The sequence below is a fragment of the Camelus bactrianus genome, chromosome 7 (assembly GCF_048773025.1).
Source record: "Camelus bactrianus isolate YW-2024 breed Bactrian camel chromosome 7, ASM4877302v1, whole genome shotgun sequence".
NCBI lineage: Eukaryota > Metazoa > Chordata > Mammalia > Artiodactyla > Camelidae > Camelus > Camelus bactrianus.
In genome coordinates, this window is record NC_133545.1 from 58,378,407 (window position 1) to 58,395,740 (window position 17,334).

Genomic DNA, 17,334 nt, shown 5'->3' on the forward strand with positions numbered 1-17,334 from the left:
CTGAGGCAAATACAGCCATATTCTTGTGATGGGACCAATTAATCTATTAGTCAGATCGGGTAAGGAGATTTTTCATTTTGGGATAAGGGGAGGAGGCACCTGTTCTGAATGAGTTCAAGAATGTAAGGTGCTCTATGGGAAATATTTGGTTTATGCAAATATTTATGTATCCCCTATTTATGCAAGGGGAAAGTTCCTGCTACCACATGTCTTGAACATCCCTTATTTCCCCAGGGATAAATTGTTTCTATCATTCCTCTGGAGTACATTCAGACAGCAGTAGTTGAGTCACCTGTCTTTGAAGTGTGGACTACTGATGACAGTATTTCAAGTGTTAACTGAGCACCCCTAGAGTATAAATTAACTTGCACATACATATATTCATGACACTGTTTTTAAACTGAAATATATTAAGATAAATTACAGAAAATATAATTATTATCTTTCTTTTTGCATGAATATGGAAAAAGCCAGCGTGGTAGGCTGGATAATGGCCCCTAAAAATATTCATGTCCTAATCCTTAGAATTTGTGAATATTACCTTATATGGCAGAAGGAACTTTGCAGATGTGATTAAGTTAGGCATTTGAGATGGGAAGATTATCTGGGTGGGTCCTACATGTAATCATGAGTGTTCCTTATAAGAGAGAAGCAGAGAGAGTATAGATCATGGATAAGGTGATGTGATGATGGACTCAGAGATGATGAAGTGGAGGAAGATGGAGGAACAGGCCACAAGCTAAAGAATACAGGTGACCATTAGAAGCTGAAAAAGTCAGGGCAACAGCTGCTCCCTTCAGAGCCTCCAGGAGAAACCAGCCCTGTCAACACCTCAACTTTAGCCCAGTAAACTGATTTTGGACTTCTAACTTCTGGAACTGTAAGAGAACAAATTTATGTTGTTTAAGACACTAAATTTGTGGTAATTCATTATAGCAACAATAGGAAATGAATATAGCCATCAGTATTAATGTGAGCAGCATCTTGGTCCAGCTCATGGAGATTTCCATGGGAGTGGGTTGAAAACCCTTGCTAAACATGGCTTACATTTCTTGGGTTATTGAAAAAGACTCTGCATTGAGGGCCACGGAATGAGGAAAGAAAGAAATGGTGAGGGTTTTAAACTGTTTTTAAAAACAGAACCAAAATCAGCCCCTGGATCTATAAAAAGTAAACTATTTCCCTGCCTCACACCAGACACAATAGATCTAGATCCCCATTTGAATGAAAATCAAATAGAACGGAGCCATATTATTCCATGAAGCCCATTAGGACTGTTCCTTGGCCGGGTACCAGGTAAGCCAGGCTACACTTCAGCCAAAGGCTCCCCTGATAACAAGTAACTAGCTCATTGATTCTATAACCAAATGGGCTGCTTTACTGAATGAGCATTATGCTGTCTTAGTCCCATTAGAGAATGTTAACATGTCAAAATGGCACATTAAGTTGGAGGAATTCAACTCCACAGAGGAAAGAATTTTAAGCAACAGGAAGCTCTTGATTTTCAGACTAAAGACGGGAACCGGCCTGGTTTCTACCCCCTGCCAAGACAGAACTGGAGGAAAGAAAAATCAGCAGAGCCTTTGTTTGGAGGAACTGTCACCTTTGCATTTGGGGAGAGAATTACTGTGCAAAACATTGCTGTGAAATCAGATACAATCTGAGGTGACATGGAAGAAACTGCAAAGCCTCTGTTTTATCATTTATATACTTGCTCCCAGGATTATTCCAGAAATTAAATAAGAATGTGTCTATCTCTGCTATCACCTAACTCAGTCCTTCACACATCGGCATACAATGAATGGCAGCTGCTAGTTACAACAGACTGTTATGATGAGAACTTCAGGGAGAAGGCGAGAAATACAAAAATGCTAGACCCTGGGGTGTTCTAGGGCCCTCTGGATACATGCCTTCTATCTATATGTGCTCCCTGTGTACCATTTTCCTTCTCAAGAGAACTAGCGGTGACCGCGAAGCGTAAGAAAATAATCCCTTTCAATCCAGTGGTTCCTGGATCCCAGGCTGAATACTAGATGACTGTTCAGGCAGGTCACCACATCTTGCTAACTGTACTGTGTACCCACTAAGTCAACATCATAATGCAATACTGGCTTCTTTCTGTAAGCTGGCAGAAGGCCGGCTGAGTAAGCTTTTACTCACCACTTTCAAAACCGACAATTCCCCTGGTTCCTAATTAATAATACTCTAATCGCCATCAGAAAGAAGGAAAGGTGAAGAGGGGAAGTGAAGGGAAGAATGACCAGTTGATTTATTCTGGGATGCTTTTGGGGCCACTACAAAATGGTGGGGATGGCTTTAGACTTATAATAGGAAGCAAAGAAAATTCCATAGAAAAGTAAAATGCTTCCTGTTCTCATAGCTTCTACAGCAAGTGCTCTCCACCTAAAATATTCCAGTTGACCTCTGACTGAGGGTTAGCCAGAGGTTTCCTTTCTTTTCAATATGTAACCAGGCCTCTGCAACTTCTCAGACAGGACTGCAAATCTTGACAAAGGAGAAACCCAAGATTCTGATTGAGCTGGAAATACTGGGGATGGGATAACCTTTGTAATAAGTGACTTCAGCCCTTTACCCTTTAGCAAGAAGTAGAAACTAAGGAGGAAGAAAGCAGCTCAACAGTAAAATGAAGGCAAATCAATCAATGTAATACATCACATCAACAAGAGAAAGGACAAAAACCACATGATCATCTCAATCGATGCAGAAAAAGCATTTGATAAAATTCAACACCCATTTATGATAAAAACTCTCGCCAAAGTGGGTATAGAGGGAACATATCTCAACATCATAAAAGCTATATATGACAAACCTACAGCCAGCATAGTACTCAACGGTGAAAAACTCAAAAGCTTCCCACTAAAATCTGGGACAAGACAAGGATGCCCACTATCACCACTCCTATTCAACATAGTCCTGAAAGTCCTAGCCACAGCAGTCAGGCAAGAGAAAGAAATAAAAGGGATCCAAACTGGAAAAGAAGAGGTAAAAGTGTCATTATATGCTGATGACATGTTACTATATATAGAAAACCCTAAAAGGTCCACACAAAAGCTACTAGAGCTGATTGAAGAATTCAGCAAGGTAGCAGGTTACAAAATTAACGTTCAAAAATCAGTTGCATTTCTTTACACTAACGATAAATCAACAGAAGAAGAAAGTAAAGAAACAATCCCCTTTAAAATAGCACCCAAAGTAATAAAATATCTGGGAATAAATCTAACCAAGGAGGTGAAAGAATTATACACAGAAAACTATAAACCACTGATGAAGGAAATTAAAGAAGACTTTAAAAAATGGAAAGATATTCCATGCTCTTGGATTGGAAGAATCAATATTGTTAAAATGGTCACACTGCCCAAGGCAATCTACAGATTTAATGCAATCCCTATCCAATTACCCAGGACATATTTCACAGAACTAGAACAAATCAAAATAAAATTTATATGGAACAATCAAAGGCCTAGAATTGCCAAAGCATTACTGAAGAGAAAGAAAGAGGCTGGAGGAATAACTCTCCCAGACTTCAGACAATACTATAGAGCTACAGTCATCAAGAAAGCATGGTATTGGTACCAAAACAGACATATAGACCAATGGAACAGAATAGAGAGCCCAGAAATGAACCCACAAACTTTTGGTCAATTCATCTTCGACAAAGGAGGCAAGAATATACAATGGAATAAAGACAGTCTCTTCAGCAAATGGTGTTGGGAAAACTGGACAGCAGCATGTAAAACAATGAAGCTAGAACACTCCCTTACACCATATACAAAAATCAACTCAAAATGGATTAAAGACTTAAACATAAGACAAGATACAATAAACCTCCTAGAGGAAAACATAGGCAAAACATTATCTGACATACATCTCAAAAATTTTCTCCTAGAAGAAATAAAAGCAAGAATAAACAAATGGGACCTAATGAAACTTACAAGCTTCTGCACAGCAAAGGAAACCAGAAGTAAAACAAGAAGAAAACCTACAGAATGGGAGAAAATTTTTGCAAGTGAAACCGACAAAGGCTTGATCTCCAGAATATATAAGCAGCTCATACGACTCAATAAGAAAAAAATAAACAACCCAATCCAAAAATGGGCAGAAGACCTAAACAAGCAATTCTCCAAGGAAGACATACAAATGATCAAAAAGCACATGAAAAAATGCTCAATATCACTAATTATCAGAGAAATGCAAATCAAAACTACAATGAGGTATCACCTCACACCAGTCAGAATGGCCGTCATTCAAAAATCCACAAATGATAAATGCTGGAGAGGCTGTGGAGAAAGGGGAACCCTCCTACACTGCTGGTGGGAATGCAGTTTGGTGCAGCCACTATGGAAAACAGTGTGGAGATTCCTCAAAAGACTAGGAATCGACTTACCATATGACCCAGGAATCCCACTCCTGGGCTTGTATCCAGAAGGAAATCTACTTCAGGATGACACCTGCACCCCAATGTTCATAGCAGCACTATTTACAATAGCCAAAACATGGAAACAGCCTAAATGTCCATCAACAGGTGACTGGATAAAGAAGAGGTGGTATATTTATACAATGGAATACTACTAAGTCATAAAAACCGACAACATAATACCATTTGCAGCAACATGGATGCTCCTGGAGAATGTCATTCTAAGTGAAGTAAGCCAGAAAGAGAAAGAAAAATACCATATGAGATCGCTCATATGTGGAATCTAAAAAACAAAAACAAAAACAAACAAACAAAAACAAAGCGTAAATAAAGGACAGAAATAGACTCACAGACAGAGAATACAGACTTGTGGTTACCAGGGGGGTGGAGGGTGGGAAGGGATAGACTGGGATTTCAAAATTGTAGAATAGACTACACTGTATAGCACAGGGAAATATACACAAAATGTTATGATAACTCACAGAGAAAAAAATGTGACAATGAGTGTGTATATGTCCATGAATGACTGAAAAATTGTGCTGAACACTGGAATTTGACACATTGTAAAATGATTATAAATCAATAAAAAATGTTAAAAAAAACAGTAAAATGAAAAGGACATAAAGATAAAAAAATTAAATGGCAAAATGTTTTCACTGAAGTGAGCCTGGGGCTGGGCCAAAATCTCATTCTGGTGTCAGAGTTCGGTTTCAGTCTGAGGCAATGAGCAAGGGCTAAAATCCTAGAACAATTAAAACCATTTACCCCAACAGTAGACTCCTGAGTCCTCCCTTGTAAATGTGAAATAAGCATCTCTATGTTCTAAGTAATTATCTCCGTTATTACCTGTGAGATGACAGAGGATACTTGGGAGGCATTAACTTGAATAGAAAGGGAAAATGTTAGCTGAGGGCTCCCTTTATTCCTTGCAGCTCTGGTGTCCCACTTTCTCTATAGGCATTTTTATCATCCCTACGCAGGTCAAGTCACAGTACAGTGGGAGAGAACAAAGATCGGGCTTGTATATTGGCTGTGTCCAAATGGGACAATACTACCGCTGGTTTAAAAGGTTGAACTGAGTTGGCATGAAAGTAAATCCTGGGGAAACAGGTCTCTGATAACAGTGCAGGCTGCTTGAATTCAAACAGCAGAAGTCGTCTCTGGAGGAAGAAATCTACAGTTCTGGCTTTGCTTTAAGTCTCTCCAGTGTTCTTTCAGCCAGACTTTGGGTGAGTAAAGTACCTTCAGGGCTTACAGCATAGACAGATCTCTTTTTGCAACCATTCAGGGCATTCTTCATTTGTTTTATATACTAATTTAAACTTTGATTTTGAAATAATTTCAGAATTAGACAAAAATGCTGCAAAGATAGTACAGAGAATTAACTCCCATACACCCTTTACTCAGATATCCTAAAATGTTAGCATTACATTTCCTTTATCAAACTCTGTGTATGTGGACGGGTAGACCCACACATTATTTTTCTGAAACACTTGAAAGTGAGTTGCAGATATGATATCCCTTTACCCCTAAATACTTCAGTATATTCTATGCAGAGAAGCACATTCTCTTACATAACACAGTAAAATTATAAACATCAGAAAATTATCACTGATACTCTCAGAGAATAAGCAAACATCTGAAAAATTAAAATGATCACATCTTTTGCAGGAAAGATCTAAGACTGAGATATAGTGGTTAAAAAGCTGGGTTTGAAATTTGGACTTAATTATACCTTCAGACAGATGAGATCTTTCTTGCAGCTGCTTCTGACCCATGCTGAAATCATTGCCTGTCATTTCCCTGAGACTCGTAAGGGAAAAAACCTGATTGGATAACATTCACCATAGCCAAGCTTACGCATGGACTTATTTGCTAAAGGCTTTTAGCCAGATAGTCTATTCTGAAAGTTATAGGAAGTCTTCAAGTATTTTGAAGGGAAAACTGGTGATTAAAAAGAAAAAAAAAAAGCCTTTATTATAGGGAAACCCAGCTGCCTGGAATAGGTACAGTGTTAACAATCATATGTAAAATGTCTGTATTATGAAGTAATGCAAAATAAATTCCTGAATGCGGAACTGATTCTAACATGAGGACTAGCTGCTCTGACTGAGGCTTTTCCCTCCGGGCACGGCAATGAAGCCGCAGCAGCTTTCAGAAAGGAAATTATGTCATTTCTTAAAAGCAGCTAGTTAGTCATAAACATTTATTAGACACCTTCTAGATGAGCTGCTATGGGAATCTGAAAGGTTGTGAAATAAACTATTATTCTGAATAATTGTCAGAAAGTATCAAGTTCTTGCTGGACCCACTTTTTCTAAATATATATAATCCCTAGCAATAATTCACCATCACACCATAGTACCAGCTCCTTTGTTTTTCATACTATCTGTCCTTGGGTTTGGAACAAAGCCACCTGCAAATTTCCTTTCAGTGTTCTCCCATGAACCTTTCATCTCCCTGACACCTGACCAGGAACCCTCCTGACACCACCCCCTCACCTCAGGTACCAATGCTCTCAAGCATCTCCTTGACAACTCAGAACCACCTTTCAACCAGGCACCTGGTTGGTTGAAGATGTCCTCATTCCCCTGAGAAAACTAAGTTATGCCTAAGTGCCATTTACTGATACCTTTTTCATCAGAGGATACTTCTCTTTTTTAAAAAATATTTTATAGTAACTTAATTTTTTAAAAAAAATTTAAGGGGGCAGGTAATTCAGTTTATTTATTTATGGTTTTTTTGTTTTGTTTTGTTTTTTAGAACAGGTACTGGGGATTGAACCCAGGACCTCAGGCATGCTAAACATGTGCTCTACCACTTTGAACTATACCCTCTCTTCCCCAGAGAATACCTTTCTTATTTTTGTTTTTTATTTTATTTCTAATGAGAACAGAGAATGGCAGGCTCTGAGGCAGCAATCTTCCTGCTCTCCCTCACCTCACTCGCTCGGCTGGCCACCTAGTCTGTATGTAGGCAGGCCCTTCTATCCTTCACATTCAAGGTGAGGCTGCAGACTCACTCTCAGGAGAGCATTTTCCAGTAAGTGTAATGAGGTTGGTCTGTGTTATCCAGATACTCCAGATATGCCTAGTCCTCTTCAGCACACCTGGGTTGGCAGTGCACAACCTTTAGAAACAGAACAGATTTTCCTCCTCCCTGTGGGTTCATCACCAGTTGTGGGTTCTGGCCAGCAGAAGTCCCACCAAGACGGAATGAATTACTCAAGACTCTGTGGAAAAAGTCAAGAGAGCGAGAGGGAGTTGGGAGCCAACTCCACGAACCTCTCAGATGCTCCCATATGTATTGTGTACAGTCAAAGGAGAAATCACTGACAGTTGTGTGATGGAATGTAGGAATTTAGGGAAAGACAGGGTGGGCTCGAGATTGTAGAGTTTGGCTCAAGGTCAGAATACCTTTATGTTTTGGTAAATTATGTTCATGTTGACATCAGCAAGCCTTACAGCTTATCAGGGCGGAAAGTATGAGAAGCAGCTGCTTAACATTTTTCTTGAACTCAGGTGGCTGTTCCTGTCTTAGTTGCCCCCCTCTGGGGATCTTATCTGTCATTGGCTAACCAGCCTTCTCACCTCTGAGTCTGCAGATTTTTATTACTTGTTTACCATTCCAGCCCAAGACTCTTTCCTTTGGGGGCGTACAGTGTACCTTTAGGGAAGTCATGGGAAGAGGGGAGCAAGATACATTCTTATAGATATGTTAAAACAGACCACCAGTCCAGCCAGTTCCTTGCTTTGGAGATAGATGACTGTCTAACAGCAGGCACGCCCAGAGTTTATAGCCAAGGGCCTGGGTCATTGCTTTGCAAGGAGCAGAGTGCTATCTAAAACCTCAACTATGCAAGCAAGGCAGTTACTAAGCACATTTGCTCTTCTTTAAGGAGACAAGCGGCTGGGGTCTGTTACAATTTGTTAACCCAATCATGGGCTCCCACACCTCCCTGTCTCCTGCTTGAATCTCCAGCTTGGAATCTCAGTGTTGGTTTCATGTTTGGGAGCTTATTTAACTGGCACTGATCCCTATCCAAGTTGCTGGGGATCCCGACACCACCAGATTTCCTGGTGACTTTTCTCTCTCGACTGTAAACTGAACAAAGAAGACCAATGATCCTTGCCTGTCTCCTCTAACTAACTGAGCCACCAAGAGAGGGGTCACTGCTTCTTTGGGGGTGAGTCTCCTTGGAGAGGTGTGAGACATCGGTGCACAACACTACATAGTTACTCACTGTGAGCTCTCCATGCTATTGCTTGGCTCAAGGGTTAACCGGGTGAAAAAGACATTCAGTGAATGAGTTCTCTGCAATTTGACCATAGTAAGGAACTTGTCATGAGTCCCCTGGAGTTGGAATGAGGATGCAAAACTATAACCCCATATTTGCCATCCATTTAGAAATACAACATGATGAGATCGTAAGAACCTCAGAGTTCAGCCAAGTCAGACTGCTGTGAGGGGCAAGGGATGGATGTGAGAACTGACCACTTTATTTACCAACAAGAGAATCCACACTTGTATTCACTTTAGTTTGTACTCCTCTGTTTAAGATTTGTTTCAATGAAAGAGTTTCCTCCTAGAGATGTATGCAAGTGTGCAAAGAAATAAAAAGAGTATTCATTAAAGCATTATTTGCAATAGGGAAATATCAGCAACAACCTAAATGTCCATCATTACGATAATGGATAAATTGTAGCCCAGGTATTTAATGGAATACTGTAGAGAAGAGAAAATTAACAACCTAGAAGTACACATAGGAACGCAGATTAATTTCAATTAGATAATGTTGAGATCTAAAATACAAGTTGGACTAGAATACAAATTGGATGCATAAATGTATCACTTACTTGAAGTTTAAATATTAAAAACAACATTGTGCATGGCTTTAGAATATATACACAGGTAGTTAAAGCACAAAAAACATAGATATGAGTGAAGCATATCAATTTCAGAGGGAGGTTTCCTCCTTCCTTCTGGGAAGGGCACTGGATTGGGGTTTCATTGGTATCTGCACTATTTCACTTTTTAATATGGTGCTATATAGGTGAGTATCTTTTTCTAAAAAATTTTTGTGTGTCGGAAATACTTCACTGCAACACTTTTTAAAAGAAAGGATTCTATTTTTTAAAAGCTTGAAAGCCAGTGAGCTAGGAAAGGGATCTCAGGAATGCTGATATCCAAAGTTACAAGCAATCCTCTGCAGCCCTTTCCAGGAGTGATCTTCCAAAGCCCATCCTGCCTTCTAGGGTAAGGGCTCTTGAGCCTTCGCAAGCCTGCAGCAAATGAATGTGCCACCCCTACTCCCATCCTTGATTCTCATCTAGTTGGTCTGAGGTTTTTATTAAGCATACCGGTGCCTCTAGTGGGCATGGTCAGGGACCTTTGAGAAAGAAGCTAAAGGTAGACAAATCAATCCCGGGAGCCCATGGTCCTTCAAAGCCTTGCCACAGGCTCATTGCTAACAATGAGCTGGAGTTAAGCAGGGATTACTGCAGATCCAAGCAGCATCAGTGCCGTGACTTTGTATACTTGTTAGTGATTATTCCTGTTCCACGTTCAACACCATGAAAACCTTTTAAACTGTGTGGTTTTTGAGGATGGAGGTGCCAGAGCAGCAGATAATGTTAAGATATGATGGGCAAAGTTAAAACACGTCCTAAAAGGCAAACATTTTTATTTTCCAAATTAAGGAAGTATTAAATTAGTTTAACAGATTCATGTTGCTACAAATTATCAGGGATGGAACTAACAGTATATGGTGAATTCTATAAATACTCCTTGGCATTAACTGGGGAGAGATGCAGGTAAATCTTCTTGTCCTCCATTATTAAGATAATACATGCTTTCAAAATATCAGAATATTGAAAAATGTACTGTGTAGCACAGGGAACTATATTCTTGTAGTAACCTATAATGGAAAATAAACTGAAAAAGTATGTGTGTGTGTGTGTGTGTGTGTGTGTGTATGTATACGTTTATGTATAACTGAATCACTTTGCTATACACCTGAAAGTAACACAACATTGTAAGTCAGTATTACTTCAATAAAAATACAGACAAATGTAAAGATGATTATAAAAATCACCATTAGTATCACAATGAAAATAACAGGTGTCTGTTACTTGAGAACTTGTTGATGTTATAGTCAGGGTTTGAAATTGGCAAAGGTGGGAGTGTTTACGCCACAGGAACAGACAAATGTTGTAAACCAGCTCCCTCACTTCTACCCTAGGTAAGTAGTTAAATTTTTACTAGCAAATCACTGAGCCCATCTGACATACATGGATTACCCTCCCCTCCTAAACTTAGATAATGCTAAAATGCAGTTTTGAAACTGCAAGCGTATATCCAACCCAAAGTATATTCTGAGTTATCTTGGGAAACTAACAAGAACATCCCTGTCTCATGCTGTATGTAGGGGGAGCAAGGACCTCAAGGCTTCCCGGGGCCAAAGGGCACGACAGGCCGTGGCCTCCCTGGTCAGAAGGTAAGTATTTCAGGACCTCAGAGAGAGAGAGACGCCTAGGCTTAGGATCTCAATAGCTTAACTACAACTCTGGAAGAGCTCTCGTGCACTTGTCACTCTTCTCCTTATAACTCTCAGAGGAAAACATCCATTTGAAAGTGAATCCTTATGCATTTCTTTTCCTAACTACAAACATGCTTACTCTATGAAATCTCATTTTCTTCAGTCTCAAAAGCCAGGTGATAAGGAATAAATCATTATACCATGTAGAAGATTCTAGATAACTCAGGCGTTAAATTGTATAATAGCTGAAGTTCCTAAAGGCAGTGAACTGATCTGATGGTATCTCATGGTCTCCTCACCTTGAGATCTCTAGTTCATCATGAATTAGAGTATGGTAATGGGGGGGGGCTGTAAATAAAATGCCTCTCATTTTTTTTTCATAGAGTATATTTATATCAACAAGAACCACAGGTCTTCAAGAGATGCCAGCTGCAAATAAATCAAATTATAGAGTTTTTCTTAAGTGGCTTTAATATTCACATTCTACACTTAACTTTTCATTTTTTTATGCAGGGAGAGCATGGAGAACGGGGCGACGTGGGAAAGAAAGGAGATAAAGGGGAAATTGGAGATCCCGGATCTGAAGGAAAACAGGCAAGAAGTGATTTTTAAAGTCTGACTGTTACTGCATACATTAGCTGGTTCCAACCTACACTGACTGCTACTCTTCTTCCACTAAGTAGGGGTTACCAGGACCAAAAGGAGACCTAGGACTTACAGTGAGTACCAATCCTAGAGGGTAACTGAGGGGGTTGTGTTTACAAAATTATTGCATTCATGTTTTAGCTTTAGAAGGATGACGTCTTCTGACACAGAATTCCAGTTGCCATGTAACTGATGGTGCTGCTGCAAGCCCAGAGCTGACTAAGATGCATGAGGTGCTTGAATCTGAACATGAGGGGGCACAGAACTCCTAGCAGCCCTTACCCTGACTCGTGGCAGAGATGTAACTAACTGCTGCCTCTGACCCTTGGTAGAAATGTTAACAAGGAAGTGAGCTGTTTAAAAGAAGCCAGATGAACAAGTGATTTTTTATTTTCCATGATCCTTCACATTTCAGAGTGGGGGGCTCTTTTTTTCCTGAACTCTTTCCTTTGGGAAGTTCTCTGCAGAGAATAGCAATCACAAAGTTGGGATTGTGTATTTTCACGTATTCACTTACTCAACAAATACTGGTGAAGATGTACAGACTCTTCCCTATTCTCTCTGCAACACGGCAAACAAAAAGCCAACTCTCGAAAGTCCCACTGGATGGGGAAGTGCTAGAATTTCTATAGAAAATCTAATTCTTCCTTTTTGATTTCGAGGCATTTCATCTCCGGGAATTAAGGAGAACTAGGGACCTTCTCCCTTTTCCCCTTTTGGACTCTTTGGTGGGTCACAGTCTGGGGATGTTGATGCTATGTACAGAGCTAGGAAAATGCAGGGGTGGGAGCTGAGGTGGTGAAGGTGAGGGCTGGGCCTGTGAGAACAGAACTCCACATGGTCTTTATGGCCCATCTGCCTTTTTTTCTTTGCGGTTCCCCTGCCACATGTCAGACCTTCCCAGATGCCGGTGGTGGATGAAGCAACTATGTGTGTGACAATTTCTCCCCAAAAGCAGCAGAGGAGAGTGTATGTAAAATGCCTGGAGGAACGTTCCTCATAGGTTTATACCCTCCCTCTTGTTCCAGCGTGAGGAGGGGAACTGGTTTTCCTTCATCCATGTATTCATTCATTTCACCGGCATTTACTGGGCACATTTATTAGGTCAGGGTCTGAGATAGGTGCTGGGGGAATGGTTGAGAAGAAGAGACTATGTCTCTGGACTCAAGGAGCTCACAGCCTAATGGAGAGAATGACAAGCAAAGGATGTTCACCTATAGTTTGATATATGTTGTGATAGAATTGATCTGTGGGTCCAGAGCAGACGAAATAACGTATGCTTTAATGCAAAGTCTCCTTTCCTTCACACTTCCCTTTTTCTAGCATTTAGAAAACCAAGGTCAGCATGAAATGAGAATCTAATATGTGGCAGATGCAGTGTTAGGCTCCTTTGCATCAGTACCACCCTTACCCAGTACTGCAGGTGCCTGGGCGGCCCATATAAAGCATGGCCCCCAGTCTGGACCTCTGGTCCTTCTCCAGCTGCACCCCTTCCTCCAGGTGAGGAGTCCTCGGGGCCAAGGGGAATGACCACCCTGAGCACACGCCCCACTCTGTACTGTACTTGGGTACACAGGACCTCAGATTGTCTCCCCAAATGGCCCTAAGTTTGGAGAGCTGACAGCACTGGCCTGTACACATAAGGTGGCCAAGGGGCAGCTGTTCTGGGGGATTTTGACAGAGCTTGGAAACCAGGACTGGGTTCACCACATAAATGCTGACCAAGGCCCCATGCAGTGCAGGACTGGTGGGGATGGGGGTGGGGGTGCAAGGAGAAGGGGACAGGCTATAGGCCACAGCCCTCTCTTGTGCAAGATCCACATCAATCCACACGACAGTCCGTGAGGTTGGTAGCAGCATCTCCGCTTCAGATGAAGAAGTGCCAAGTCATGCAGAAAGCTTGAGCAATTTGCCCTATGTCACCGCCCTAGCAAATAGCAGAGAGCCCTTATTGCTGGAGTTGGCTTGTCTGATGCCATGACAGGACAGCATGAATGCTCTCCTGGTATGGCCTCTTTCCTCCCCCTACCCCCATTCTCTCCCTGATCAAATATATTCCCAAACACTATCTGTTGCAGACTCATTTCAGACTCACAGACTCCTCTTTTAAGAGGCAAATACCACTGATGGAGTTCAAATTTTGAATCATTCATACTAGACTTCTTCAGAAAGACTGTTTCTCCACCTGTCCCTTAAATGTTAGCCTTTCCCAGCATCTGCCCACAGTCTTCTCTTCCCCACCTTCAAACTCAAGGGGAGGGGCGGTCATTAAAGGCTGGAGGGGGGAGGTACAGTTTCAAAGGCTATTTAATATCACTGTCAATTTGAATGGAGAATGGAGAAATATTTTTGTATTATAAATACAGAAGAGAATATGCTTGACAAAAGGGGGTGGGAAGGGGTCACACTGGTTAAAAAAGACAGAGAAGCCTGGCTTCACACAATCTCAACTGCCATCTGTGTTTCAGCAGCCAACTGTACACTGGTATTTCTTAAATCTGCCTCCGCTAGGACCACTCTCCTGAGCACCAAACTTTACTTCCTACTGCCCACTGGACATCGCCCTCTGGATGCCCCTCAGGTGCATCAGACTCAGCTGGGCCCAAGCTGAACCCAGTCTTCCTCATCAGTCCCAGCCTGCCCCCATTCCATCCCTCCCATCTCAAAGAGCAGCACCTTTATCACTTCCCTTCTCCCACACGCCTTCTTTCCCTCGCTCTTTCTTCCAGTTACTCCCGAACCCCCTCCGTCTCCTTCTGAAATGTCCCTCCAGCCAGTCCTTCCCATCCATCGCTTCCACCACTGCTTTCTGGAGGTGGTATTATTATTTTTGCCTGAACTGCTTAGGCACCTCAAACCCCTCTCTTGGCTGCCACAGTCACCTTTCTTGCATAAAAATGGCGTCAGATTTCTTCTCTGCTACAGACCACATGACTTCTCACTGCTCAGGATAAGTCCACAGTCTTCAACATGACCACAACACAGAGGTTTCTAGAGTTCATCTGCCCTCCGCATTTCCTGTCATTCTTCGTCACATACCGAGTCATAAGTTTACTCAAGTGCTGGACCGCACTGTGCTTTGTGAGTTCCGTCCTCTGCCTGGGAGCCTCTTCCTCCACCTCTCCCCACCCCACCCCACCCTGGTCAAAGTCTACCTACTTCCTAGGACCACAGCCTCACCCTTACTCTCCCACCCCTACTCTCCCACCCCTGTGGGCATGGTTCCTTGTTTCTGATCCAACAGCACAGTGCTTATAAAAGTATTTGTTTCTTTGTCTCATTCTTACTAGACTCATTTAAGTATGAGCCCTTTGAGGGATATAAATTTGATGCCTTCATCGCTGGCACTGAGTAGCCAACGCAGTCATTCAGTAATTTTAGTGGAAAGAGTAAAACTATTCCAGTGACTTAAAAGCAAAGAATACATGGAAAATATTGATATATGACTACTCAAAGCATCTTAGACCTTGTTATCCCATAAAAGCACAGTGAAAAGAATTACAATGCAACCTTGATACATAAATTGCTCCTACAAGTCAATAAAAGACAAACATGGACAAAGGACATACAAAGACTGTGCCCAAGAGAATAAAACTTGCAAACAGACATATAAAATAAAATTTACCCTCAAAATAATCGAATAAGTGTAATTTAAAACAAGGAGATATTTGGTTTTATCAAATGGCAAAGATTATATAATAATAATAACAGTATTGTGTCTCTAAAACAGAACAGGTTTTCTTGTATACTGCTGTTAGAAGTGTCAGTTGCTACTTTTCTGAAGGATGGTTAGGCAAATGCATCATGAGCCTGAAAATGGCCATGCATTTGTCTTCAGTAATCAAGTTTTTCAGAATACTTAATAATATGGGAAATTAATTATGATGAATTAATTAAGTGTTAATTGTTAAGTATAAAACTATAATCATAAAATTTAGGGTATAGTATTTTCTCCATGGGTAAAAAATTAAACATAAATATATTAAAAACATAACATTCCCTTGTCCTAGATACACAATATAAATATATTAACCCATACATTTTCCTTTCTAGACACATTCTAGTTTCAGATTTATTAATGCCTCTCTAAATGTGGAAAAGCATGACAAAGCCTGAAAAAAAGAACAACTGTTGACTCCTTCATGTCATGTAATTTTTTAAAAATCGTACTGAGAGTTCTTACTATGAAGCCACTTGACATCGTTGGCTTCTACTCAATTTACAGTAAAAAAAATTAAAATGCCCTGAGTATTCTTCATACATGCTTTTGTTAAGCCATATTACAAGCTATGTCACCTTCACCCAGTTCTGTCACTATAAATTTTTTCCTTTAAAACATTACTTTTGTAACTCTTAAATTTTATCTTCTTAGATCAGGTCCACTGCTCTTTCCTGTTGAGATTTTCTGGGCTTCTGTTTCTTTCATCTATTAAGTTAATCATCATCCCTGTCAGCTTCAAGTCTTTGGCAGATGTAGACCCCTGACCTCTCTAGTCTCATTCCAGTCATTTGTAAACATGTCACTCAGGGCAAGGGGTTGGCAGATTGATTCCTAGTACCCAGTTCATCTCAGGCCATGGATGGAGATGGAACATTCAGGAACCCAAGGCCATTTCATGGAAGAGCCTAAGTGAGAGTATCAGGAAACTGGGGAGGAGACTTGCAAATTTGGGGATTGATACAGAAAAAAAGCAGGGAATACAGCATAGAATGAATTCTCTTTCGACCCTGGTGCCTGTCTTAGTTGGTCAGCTGACGTGGGTTAAATCTTGTAACTGAAAGCATGCACTTCCTACGCCATTGTCATCCTCGGTATCTGCAGGGGACTGGTTCTAGGACTCCACCTTCACCCCGAACCCCAGAATATACCAAAATCCGTGGATGCTCAAGTCCGTTATATAAAATGGCACAATGTCACTGGTTCCCCCACCCATGGATACAGAGAGCCGACTACAGGTGGTACATACTTTGTGGAGCCAGATGGTGTGCTGAGAGCTGTATGTGTGTTACCTTGTTTAATCCCAGCACAGCCCTGAGACACAGACACTGTTAGGTCACTTAATGCCCAAAGTCACACAGCTGGTAAATGCTGGAGCTGTGACTCGAACTCCAAGTCTGAGCTATCACGTTTCACAGCTCAAACACAATTCAATTATGATAAAGCATAGCAACTTTTAGCCTGTGTGCTATGTATTTTATTTCCGGCAGTGGGAGGATTGAGTCAAATAGCCCAATGTCAATTGTAAGAAGACATATCTTTTAGGACTGTGGGAAAAAATATTATGCTCATGCAATTAATACATTTCCTCTTTTCCTCCAGAAAGAAGAAATTATCAAACTTATTTTTGAAATATGTGGTAAGATTTGGCTATCAAGAAAAATACACCACTTTAAATTCCCAACCCTACTCTGTTCTGTGTTGTCAAGGTAATGTGTCCACCCAGAAGATGTATATATACTACACAGCTCATGGGAAAGGTGCAAGCATATTTGCAAAGTCAGTGGGACATTGAAAGGAAGCAGTGTGAGGGGCAGTAGGAATCCTGATTTAAGAAAAGAAAATCTTTTTCCCAGCGTGGTTACGAAGCGTGAAGATATGGGCCTGGATCTGTGGGCAGCCAGGCCTTCTGTTAGCACAGAGCTCCTTTGTGTTCAGTGACACTGACCTGAGCTGGGAAAGGAAAGAACAACAAGGGGGACATGATTGCAGGGGCCT

At 41.1% G+C, this 17,334-nt stretch overlaps 1 protein-coding gene and 1 long non-coding RNA gene across 5 annotated transcripts in view; one reads left to right on the top strand and one right to left on the bottom strand.

The window, feature by feature from the left end:
- The window catches only part of LOC141578168 (uncharacterized), a 206,717-nt gene that overhangs the window by 130,114 nt on the left and 59,269 nt on the right, over positions 1-17,334 (bottom strand). The gene's annotated exons all lie outside the window — the stretch shown is intronic.
- Positions 1-17,334, top strand: part of COL28A1 (collagen type XXVIII alpha 1 chain) — a 160,016-nt gene that overhangs the window by 115,199 nt on the left and 27,483 nt on the right. For all 3 annotated transcript variants that reach the window (XM_074367449.1, XM_074367448.1, XM_074367450.1), the window contains exons 28-31: positions 10,863-10,931; positions 11,487-11,567; positions 11,657-11,692; positions 16,939-16,975. In XM_074367449.1, the coding sequence (XP_074223550.1) occupies positions 10,863-10,931; positions 11,487-11,567; positions 11,657-11,692; positions 16,939-16,975 (223 nt within the window). The remainder of the gene's footprint in view (positions 1-10,862; positions 10,932-11,486; positions 11,568-11,656; positions 11,693-16,938; positions 16,976-17,334) is intronic.